General features: G+C 45.8%; 1 protein-coding gene across 1 annotated transcript; it reads right to left on the reverse strand.

Annotated features, from left to right (window-relative positions):
• Positions 1-206: 206 nt before the first annotated feature.
• Positions 207-11604, reverse strand: LOC142563277 (b(0,+)-type amino acid transporter 1-like). The gene is made up of 4 exons (XM_075673830.1): positions 11331-11604; positions 5890-6015; positions 4906-5002; positions 207-1023 (listed from the first exon to the last, which is right to left on the reverse strand). The coding sequence occupies exons 1-4, from the start codon at positions 11602-11604 to the stop codon at positions 261-263; spliced, it is 1260 nt and encodes a 419-aa protein (XP_075529945.1). The 3' UTR covers positions 207-260.
• Between the last annotated feature and the right edge of the window lie 311 nt (positions 11605-11915).

Below are 11915 nucleotides of genomic sequence, written 5' to 3' on the forward strand. Positions count from 1 at the left end.
GCGATTTATGTGCTGTCATTACTATTAGCGTCCGCATAATTATAGTGGAGCACTTAATCGACCTTCAATACCTGACTAGGTGACTAGGACTCCTAGAGGAATTTCTAAAGTGCGCGAACACTTTTGAGGCACAAAAACAGTATTTTATTCAATTGGTCGTCTTCGATTGCGCAAGACGGTTGTGGTGGCAAATTCTTGGGCTCATCCATCAGTCGCTTTCGATGCCACCCGACTTCATAGTAAATTAAGAGCCTTATGTTTCAATACTTGCTGCAGTCGCGACATGGCACTGAAAGGAAAAGCTTCTGTAGAAACCTTGTCACGCGCGAAGTGCCCGGCATTGCACATCCGTAGACCTGGAACACTAGGTACACGACGCTCCCAGCGAAAAGCACCGAGACCATCACGACCAGCATGTAAAAGTCTGCAGCTTTCCATAGGTCCAGCACCACACTCGCAAAATTAACAGCGAAGCTAACAAAGATGAAGAAGTACGGCACTTTCACTGGTCTCGGCGCATCCCTCATCGTGCAACGAAGCCTGAGCAGGGCGAGCATTGTAAGCAGGTTGAAGACGACACCCAACAGCATTACGCTGTTCACTACAGACTCTAGGGAGCCGACGATGGTGAAGGCGGCGGACAGTGCGCCTCGAACTACTAGTGAGACAACGGGCACGGACGACTTTGCGGAAACGAGGCGCAGGGCGGATGGCAGGTGGCCTCTCCTGGCGGCTGCGAAGCCAAGCCTGCTTTGGCTGAAGAATCCTGCCGATAGCGTTCCGAACGTGCTTACTGAGGCTAACAGCGGTACGATGGCGGTTCCGGCCGGACCCCAGCACTTCGCGGCAAAGGTTAGGGCTGTGGTCTCGGAGGATGCGATGGCAGCGGGTTCGAGCACGACGAAGTAAGCGACGTTCGTTGCGATGTACATGAGCATGACCGTGGCGACGCCGAAGACTAGTGCTCGAGGAATGACCCGAGACGGATTTCGTATTTCTTCAGCTAAGTTGCAGATGCTGGACCTGCGCATACAAAATAGAAAAGTTAATTATGATTTTAGACAGGCTCAATGCGGATGTAACAGAAGTGCGACTACTGTGGATAAGAACTTTCCTATGTTTTTCCCAGAAATGCACAATCGCTCATTTTTGTACGTAGTTTATCTTTCCCTCTGCTGTGGTGGGCCTACATTACTTCTTTGTTGAATAAACGTTGCCGCATAGTTGTCATATTGAATCGATAAACAATTTAAAATTGTATGCATCAGGCTCTCTTATGAAAGAGGCAAATTTTTCTTTACACTTTCGTGTTCTAGTTATTGCTCTATTACTCAGTGATCACCACTGCACTACATCGACGATATATTTTGTATTTGGACGCATAGCGAAACGGAACTCCTAAACTTCATTGCGGAATTCAACCAGGCACACCCCGCTATCAAATTCACACATCATTACTCACCGTCATCTGTAGACTTCCTTGACGTGACGATTACCATTGCCGATGGACGCCTAATCACAAAACTCTACAAAAAGCCAACTGATAATCATCAATTTCTTCATTTTGAAAGCAGCCACGTGCGTCATTGTAAGACTGCGATTCCATATAGCCAGGCACAGCGCTTTAAGCGCATATGTTCCGAAGAAGGCGATTTTAATTCTTGTTGCCAGGAACTCAAAAAGAAACTTCTCAACCGTAAATATCCAGAGAAGATGATCGATGACGCGATACACCGAGCGGCAGGATATGACCGGATGGACTTTCTTAAAGGCAGGAACAAGCCCAGTGGCTCCCAGTCGACTAATTTGATACTCACACATTCCGCATCTAACCCTAAGGTCTCAGGCATACTCCGCAAACACTATAACATTCTTACCCAAAGCGACAGGTTAAAAGCCATTTTTCCTGAGCCACCTCGTGTCGTGTATAGACGTTCGAAAAACATAGGTGACATACTAACGTCTTCAAAAATCTCCACTTCTAACCCGACCGGTTGCAGCCGCTGCAATAAACCACGTTGCAAAGTCTGCCCTCATATAACGCCTACATTAACTGCCACCAGCACAGCCAGCCAATTCATGTTCACTATTAAAGGCAGTTTCAACTGTGATTCATATAACGTAGTGTACTTGCTCGAGTGCGGCACTTGCCACATGCAATACATAGGCCAGACTGAAACACCTTTCAGGATCCGCTTTAACAACCACAGGTCACATGCCAAATCCCAACCAAATCTACCACTCTCGAAACATGTTAACATGCCGGGCCACTCATTTAATAATCTCAAAGTAACAATACTCGAATCTGGATTCCGCACCAACCATGACCGCGAGCTTCGCGAATCTTACCTGATTCACAAATTTAACACTGTCTCGTCTGGAATAAATGAAAACAAAGGAAAACTAACCTGTCTAACTTTAGATTGAGCACAAATATACACTTCCCACACAGTGTACAGACATGATTTCAGCGCTTTTTTCTGTCTCTTATTTTACATGTGGCTTTTTTGACGTATGTCGCTGTGGCTCGAAGTTGTACGCTTAACATATTACTTCTTTAGATAATTCGAGGTTGCACTTAGAGATGCCATGTGCCAAACATCACGCCTTTGTATCTGCATGTGTAAGTCATTTTGTTTTCACTACACATAACCATTGTAACCGCTAGCACTTACTTGAGAGTCATATTTGTATGTATTGTATCGTGAACACATCTGCATTTCATTTTTTGTATATTCCAAAATGCGTGTCATGGACAATCATTTATAATGCGCAATGATAATGATTTATGATGCGCAGTGTATGGTCTAGTCAGTGTAGATAGCGCGCCCTCTGCTCGTGATACGGTGCCTTTAAAGCTGTGTATGTGTTGTCCATGCGTTACTGTACTCTGACGAAGGCTGGTCCACCAGCCGAAAACGTTAAGTAAAAGAAGTCTCCCAAAAAGTTCGTCGTCTCTTTCCTGCGTATATATATATATATATATATATATATATATATATATATATATATATATGTACGTGTGTGTGTGTGTGTTAACTTTTAATCTCACGACTGCCAGTTACTGATTGTGCTTAAATTTATAACAACTATTATTAATTTCATTTTTTAACCCTTGCATCGCCTAATTTATGGCCTATGCCATATGGCCTATGCCATAAATCAACAAAACACATTCGAGTGACACGTAGCAGTCGAACAGATATACTAAAACTGATGTTCAATTCCATGCGTGCGTCTTATACACAAATGGACCTCATCATACATATGACATATGACACTCGGCAAATACAATTATACGCGTGGCCCTCAGTGATGCATCAACAGATGGTCATTCGTTCTTCCTTATCTTCCCTCAGAAACGTGTAAATGTGGAAAACATTTCTATCTTTTCTCTACAGCCGAAGAACAGCAGCTGTATTTCGACAGACGCTAATTTTGCCGCAGTACAAGTGAGACAGTTGCTTATATGCGTTAGTTTTGTAGCAAAATTGTTAGGGCTATCGCAAAACACAATTGTATAAGTGGGAGGCGTTATGAAATCTGTGGTGGTTTCGTTTGTGGTCATTCAAGACAAGGTCTTGTTTAGCGACTTCACGTGTGTTTGAGGTACAGATCTGGGTACATATCTGGTCTCGTGGTCACAAACAGCCATTTCCCATCTGCAAAACTTCGTAGCTAAAGACAAAAAATATTAAAATATAGGTATAATGAGTCGCGGAGCAGATGAAATAACGGTATGGCCGTAATTAGCACCAATGAAGTCAAAATTAACCCCTGTGCATCATGGACAGCGCTACATTTCGTATCGGACCACAGTAGCTCTTCGTGAAAAAAAACCGTGTAAATTACAGTCTACGCGAAAGAAGACAACATCGACGCACATGCGCATAAAGAAGTGAATAGAAGCACTCGACACGAATAAAATAAATAGAGGGTCCAGAACAAAAATGTGATGACTCATAATTGAAAGAAAAATTATCCAAATAATGGTGCCAAAAAACGTGCACTCGCCAAGAGTAAAGCAAAAAGGTTCTTTATTTTTGTTGTTTTTGTTTTTCTTTATTTTTTTTATTCTTGGCAGAGTGCGCGTTTTTTGGCACCATTATGTTTCCCCGCCAGACGATTTTTCGTCGAACACTTGATAATCCAAATAATGCAGAAATATTATATTCGAGGTTGGATTGCGCAACATTTTGACGAGAGACATAAGAAAGACACACGCCGCAGAGCGCTCTGTGGTGTGTGGTTCCCTTCTTTGAGTCTCGTCAAAATGTTGCGGAATCCAACCTCTAGTATGCTATACCAACACGCCCAGTCTTCAGCCTTGGCAAGAAATATCATGGAATTATGCCACATCGCATTATATTTAATCTACAAATTTACCAACTTCTAATTACATATATGTGCACGTCGGCATTCTGTTATTTTGCGTTATCATTGGATTACGTGCCTTTTTTTTTAGGCATTTTGCAAACACTAGGACATCCTAACGTTTTTCTTTTGTGCATCTCACACCGAAATCGTGAGGGCATTTTAGACTACTGCGAGATAAATTGAAACTACTTGAAGAAATGTTCCCATCAAACTACCTGTTTCAAAAGCCTATATTTTGCGACAGCTATTTTAACATAGCATAACAGACACTAAGCATTGTAAAACTTATTGATTTCTTTTGAAATGTAGAATATTATGGTGTAATAAGCAATAAAATGTGTCATGATTACAACATGATTTCACTTCATAAGTGCCCTACAGTTCTATGTCCACTGTTTTCGTCATATAGGAGAGCTCCCAACAATATCAGTCTAGAGCTCCCTGTACGAGGATGCATGCCGTCCATGCTCTTTATTATTTAAAAAAAGGGCTCTTTCAGATCTACTTCCAATCAAAAAAGCAACAGACCCTCCGTCCATGGTCATGAATGCCGCGAAGTAGGCTTCAGTAAGGCCGCTGGCGGAGACATCAGCATTAAAGAAGGGCGCTTTCAGGTGATTGGTTCCTTTGAAAAGAGATTTTGCGTGTAAATTTCAAGCAGTAGCCTTCATATCTTCACAGCAGCTACTATGCAGAGAAAAAAACAATGTGTTGAAACTATTTGCTGGAAAGCAGTGCCTTGGGAGAATGACTCGGCTCCTTTATAAACGTCTATCTGAAAAAACGCCTCGGCTCTTAATGACAGCGTAAAGCCGTTGCCAGTGCAGCTGTCATTAAATGTAGCCTGTGGTTTCTACAGATTTCTTCTCCTAGAGGTTTTAGCCTCATCAAATCTAAATCAAATCATGAAAGCTATAACCTTCAAGGTGAATAAGCAGGCCATGGGAAATGCCGTTATAATGAGAGCTCCAGATTAATTGCGAATGTTTGGGCTTGCTTAGCGCGCCTGTAGAAGTGCTGACATTTTTCCAACCCGCCACCATCGAATTGTTGCCGCTGCCGCCATAAATCAAAGCCTCGTCCCCGTTCTCAGCAACACAACGCCACAGCCACAGAACAACCATGACGAATCATGGTGTTTACCAACATCATGCAAGCTTCAATAATTTTCCAGTACTATCAAGCTTTAAGAAGATGAGGTTTTGTAACTCTAAGGCTTCCACTGATCAGCGAAATAAAGCTTTTTAAGTGAGAGGTTTTATCGAAGTGTGAGCGATATTGTCCTTCTGGCGTTTGTAATGGCTTGCCTAACACAGTCCTTGGTATCCATCACTAAATATTGATGTTTATCTGCTTGCCAAATATGCTGACGTAAGAAGGCAGTAGTTTCAAACAGAACTTCTGCGAGCACTACCTTTCTTCTCCTCTCATTGCATAGCTGAACATAAATTAGCATTGCTGTTCGGGGGAAAAGTATTTGTTTACTATAAATGTCGGTTGCACTACACTTACCATTTGCGGCGGCCACAATTCCTGTGCCAATAATACAAACCAGCATCACGATTTTGGCTACCACAAGAATGTTCTGCAGCTTCGTGGACACGGTGACTGAGATGGCATTGAGAATGGTTGCCAATGCTGCAATGGAAGAGGCTTTGACATTATCGGTTTGCCACGTTTTTACACCGAATATACGAACCAACCGACATACGTCAAAGGTTATCGTCCACAGATTAGGCATTCTATTTGCTGAAACTCAAGTGCGATGTTTCCCGAATCGACATGAAGCAGAGGTTAACATGGTATAGTAGCCAACCTCTGGCTGGCCTACAGGTGAGGCTTATTGTAGTGGTGAGGCTTATTGTAGTGAGGCTTATTGTAATAGTTATATCAGCTGACCGGTGGTGCCCCCTGGGCACGAGCAATGGGGGCGGGTGCAAAATGGAGTTTGGTTCTGAAACGATGTGCTTGTCGTTTCGCATGCTTCGCTCTTTCCTGGCCTGCCAGCGTCACCTCACAGGAACGCCACGCGATATTTTGTCGGAAGTACAGTCCGTGTGAAAAACTTCCGTCTCTGAACGGCCGTCAGTGACAGGATGCCCTTCGAAGAAAGCGCCCAATCGACTCAGTGGCTAGGCCTCACCCTTCAGACACAGGACGAGTTCGACTTCTTTAGCACCGCAAGTTGATCCTCGTGGAAGTCTCTCTACGAAAATTATGTCCCTGCTTGCGGACTACGGAAAGCTTCACAAGACATCCAAGTACATACGCTACTTTACTGCATGGGCCCAAACGCTCGTCTACACCAGAACACCCTTTCACTCGATGCAGACTCGTTCGCGGCCTGCGACGCTGTTGTCAAACGCTTCACCAAGCACTTCGAGCACCCTAATAATGACGAATACTCCCGCTTTCTTAAGGGTGTCCAACTACCTGGCGAAAGAATCCACCCGTTTTGCGCCGAACACTGCAAGTTACCCTCTTATTCAGAGACGCATCTTAACTTGAAGCCCATGCTTGACTTGATACCAATGAAGCCTGGTGCGAACGCGCCAAAGACGTTCATTGCGTTTCCTTTGGTGCGTTCACGGCAGACGTCATTTAAATTAAGCCAAGGGTGGGCTTCAAGTTAGGATACATCTATGGATACGGGGGTTAGTAAAACAATGCAACTAGCCGTCATCGGTGGTGGAAGAGCGCTTGGTTTGCGACAGGTTCATTGTCGGCTAATGGGATACGCGTTTCTCAGACCAGCTGTGCGGCTCCCCGAAGCTCTCTCTCAAAGAAGCTTGGACGCAAGCTCGTCAGTCCAAAAACGCGTAGCTGTTTTTTGTGCCTGCTGTGGTGGCGCGTTTCACGCACGCTCAGAGTGCCCAGCACAGAACTCTGTCTGCAGTTTTTGTGGCAAGAAAGGCCATTTCGCTGAAGCCTGTCGTTCGAAAAAGTCGAAGCACACCAAACAGTGCCATCGAGCTGCATACTCGGGAGGCACCCGCCAAAGCCAAATTAGTGGATGTCACAGTCGACAATTACGCAACTAAATTCAAAGTACACTCAGGAGCTCAGGTTTCTGCAGTCCCAAGTGAATTGCCTGAAGTCCCGGCCGAGCTTGGGAACGTTGATGCAGTCTTGACAGGAGACGGAGGACAACGTCTCCGTGTACGGGGCTCGTATCTGGCACGTCTATTTTAGCAAGAGAAGACAAGCCCTCTTTACGTCATTGAATCCCCTTCTCTACCATTACTAGGTCTACCGGCTATCCAGGTCCTTGAGGTCGTCAAATTCGTTCGTGCCGTAAAGACTCCTCAGCAAACGTTCCATGCCGTATCGTTCCGTGGCCTCGGCACCACTCCGAGATCAGTACACAATTCGCTTAAGGCAAGGCGCTGTACCAATCTTGATCAGTGCCCGTCGACGGATACCTATCCCGCTGCGTGAAGTCGTTCGACAAGTCGGAAAACTTGAAGGTGACGGCATCGTTCGTCGTACTGATAGCCAATTCCGTGGTGTGCCGGTTTGGTAGTGGCACCTAGGAAGAATTGAAAGTATCGTCTGTGTGCTGGTCTCACTCGACTGAACCAGGTCACACTCAAAGGGCGTCACATTCTGCCTACAGTTTAACGAGTCCTTGGTCTTCTCGGCGATGCAGCTGTTTTTTTCGAACCTGGATGCCAATACAGGCTTTCACCAAGTCAAGCTGTCGGCAGATTCTCAAGAACTGGCAACATTCACCACACCTTTCGGTCGCTATTGTTTCTGCCGACTGCCATTCGGTATCACGTATACCCCGTAGTATTTTCAAAAACAAATGGCGCGGATTATTGAAGGTCAGGATGGTGCTGTTAATACCATTTATGATGTTCTTGTGTTTGGACATACCAAGCCGGAACATGATGCAAGGCTTGAGCGACTGTTGACTCGTCTTGCAACTGCATACATCATTTTAGCAAAGAGAAATTTTGCTTTAGCGTCTCCGAAGTCTCATTTCTAGGCGTCATTGTCTCAGCACAAAGCATCAAGCCAAATCCCGGCAAGAATGAAGCAGTCCATGTCTTGCCGGGTTTGTACCACATGTTTTGGAAGCTACTGCATCGATACGCACGCTTCTAAACAAGAATATTAGTTGGACTTGGCAGCACGAACTGGAATCAGCATTCACAAAAATCAAGGAACTTCTCACATCCGACTGCTGCTTGGCCAAGTATCACCCATCTTATGCCACAGCAGCTAATGCCAGCTCTTTTGGACTTTCAGCAATCCAGTTGCCATCACAACCATGTGGTGAACACGGGCCAGTAGCCTTTCGCCTCAAGGTCAATAACCTCCACAGAAGAAAGGTGTAGCCAAACAGAAAAAGAGGCATTGGCTATAGCATGGGCTATCCAGAGGTTTGATGAGTTCATCAGAGGCATCACCTTCACTGTAGAAACTGATCCCCCCACCTTCCCCTTGCGTCACTGTTTGGCAAGATGAACCTTGAGGTGATTATTCCGGGGGTGTAAGGACTTAGGCTAAAGTCAGTTGCCTATCAGTTTCAGATCATGTACGTCCCAGAAAAATCGTTCGCTACGGCTTGAGAGGGGTGCATCCAGTAGACACTGTGGAACTTTTTGTTACAGCAGTCGTGGCTTCCGCTCCAGATGCGTTGCCTATGAACATACGGGATATCAGGAAGGGCCAGAACTTTGATGGAGAGTGCGGCGCGCTGATTTCGTTTTGCCCGCATGGCTGGCAGAACAAGTAAAAGATGCTTTGTCAAGTATCAAAGTATGCATTAGTGAAGGATGAACTTGCCGTTTGTAATGGAATTCTCAAGGACACTCGTCTCATTATCCCTTCGTTACAGAGACCAGCAGTATTGATGCTTCTACACGAAACACACCAAGGCATAAGTCGCACAAAGGCCGTCGCTCATGAATCTGTATGGTGGCTCAGCACAGCGGCTGAAATCACTTTTTCCGTCGCCAGTTGTCAAGAATTGGCCCTTACACGAGTGAATCTAGCCGAACCGTCCCTTCCTACCAACCTCCCTGGCAGTCCCTGGGAACATCTGGGCCTGGACTTGTTTCACCTCAATGGCCAAACCGTCTTAATGGCAGTAGACTACCATTCTTGGTTCCCGGAGGTGTTGAGGATGAAGAGCACAACAGCTCAAGTGGTCACTGATGTCCTCAAAAGCCTGTTTACGCGACACGGGATACCGCAAGAAGTAAGGTCGGACAAGGGTCCACTCCTCTCACGCGAATTCGCAGCATTTGCTCCTTCCTTTGGCTTTGACCACATCACCAGTAGCCCCCATTACCCACAGTCTGGTGCGGAGGCGGAAACGATAATACGCACTGTAATATACCTCCTCCGTAGGGCGAACGATCCTCACATGGCCCTTCTCAGCTATAGGCACACACCCAGGGTGAGTGTCTTTAGCCATGCTCAACTCCTCATGGAAGGCGACTGAGAACTCGAGTCCCAAGGACGGACGAGCAGCTTTGTCCACACTGGCAGGTAAGAGAGTAGATAGCAGTTAGAAATCAGCCTTAAAAGAAAAAGACTGGTCTGGACATCGACGGACGTCATTACGCCAGAGATCTGCCGTCACTGCAAGCGGGCGAAGTGGTCTGGATACGGTCAGATAAGGTTCGGGTCAAAGCTTTGAGCTGTGCTCAGCGTCCAAAGTTGTTTGCAGTCGAAATAGAGCATGGAACAGTTCTGCAGCGAAATCGGGGTCAACTAGTTCCCTCCGTGCTAATGTCAGCAGGGACCCCATTGCATCACCCATCACAAGTGGCAGCAAAACCTGAGCGGCCCCCTTCGACGGCAGCACCTGCTCCTTCACGTAATGGTGGTGATACTGTTGTGTGCGCCCGTAGCGGCGCTCATGTCGTTCCACCCAGCCGCTTGAATTTGCGACTTCAGGGGGAAGATTTAGTGGTAGCCACGTATCAACTGACCAGTGGTGCCCTCTGGGCACAAACAATGGGGACGCGTGCCAAATGAATCACTTGTTTGGGTCTGAAAGGATGTGTGTGTCCTCTCACATGCACCGTTCCTTCGTGGCCTGCCAGCACAGCCTTACAGGAATACTAAGCGATACTTATGTCAACTTAGCCAGCGCTGATAGCGCCGACAGAGTTTGCCCGCTGAACTGTGGCCATGGAGCAGTTTTACTACAATTAGCTTCTATAACACTTTTTCCTTATGCGTCTGTCTTCCTCAATGCTCTCTCAGATTTTCGTCAAATGTTTTCATCGCAATATTTCTTGTTTTCAAAAAGTACTGCTTCAACTAAATATGAGGGCCACATAGCTCTGCTACAATTCTTGTCCATCACTCACAAGACTGTAGAAATCGTGCTCTTTCTGAAATGTGTCATGGGTAGCGTTCTTCTTTTTCCCTTTATATCCTTCTTTTCTGTTTCCTTCTACTACCTCACCCCTTTGAGTGGGTGGGTACAGTTTCCCTTTTAGGAGGCTATTGCTAGCCCACTTCTCTTGCTCTTTTCGCGGTGTTTATAGGCGTTTGCATTCTTAATCATAGTAGCATCGCCTCTAAAAAGGGCTACACAGAAAAAAGGTATCCTCGTCTGTAACTTCCGTGTTTCTATTTTTTTTTAGAAAAAAAAGGACCTTCAATCTGCCGAGCAGAAGTACTTAGCCAAAATAGCAAAGGACGCGGGGGCTATTTGCGCACAACACTAAATTTCCTACACTATTTTTATGGCAGGCTGTGCCACCCTATTGCTGTGAAATGTCACAGAATTCTCATAACAGTGATATTGAAATTCAGGCTACTTTTTGAGCAAGTAAGAGAGCCCTACAATTTGAGATCACCCATTGCAGACTGTTGCACAGAAGAACCATTTCGCGCACCGTTTTGTTTTCCGCAACTGTTTCTTTCCACAAAAGTTTGCTGCGAAGGACATACATCAATTTGTCGCCAATACTCAAATCACTCACTAGAGAAACTCGCAGCTACCAGCACAGTAACTGCGTACGGTGCCTCGCATGTCGGGTAGGCAAGTCTCAATGCATAACTGGTGAACGTGAGTGCCTGCAGAGCGGCACCCAGAGCGTCCCCCAGGAGGATCCGAGTCCATGAGAACATGAAGACTACGTAGTCGCCCGGCCTACCAAGCGTGTCGCAGGCCGCGCAAATGTACACGTACTCGCCGCCAGACGTCGGCAGCAGTGTTCCCAACTCTGCCATACAGAAGGCATCTGCGAGAGGCATTGAGAAGTTCTTTGTTTGAACATTAAGACACAACCTCTCTTGATACTTTTTGGCCCACAGCGTAATGCAGCAATCGAGTGACCATTCAGTCATTGAAAAAGCAAGTGGCTCGGATTCTTGGCAAGAGAACAAGAAAATCACTTTGCTTCTGTGAGGTATCTTACTACGTTAGTGTTTTGATGCACTGTAAATGTTTCAGTGTTGATGTATTTGGATGTTAGCGCAGCTCACAGATTATGGCCATGAATCCTGCGCCGATCCATATGAGGAGACTGGCACCAGTTGATCCTGAGTTTCTGAAGACCAAGCTT

This window comes from Dermacentor variabilis, chromosome 11 (genome assembly GCF_050947875.1).
Source record: "Dermacentor variabilis isolate Ectoservices chromosome 11, ASM5094787v1, whole genome shotgun sequence".
NCBI lineage: Eukaryota > Metazoa > Arthropoda > Arachnida > Ixodida > Ixodidae > Dermacentor > Dermacentor variabilis.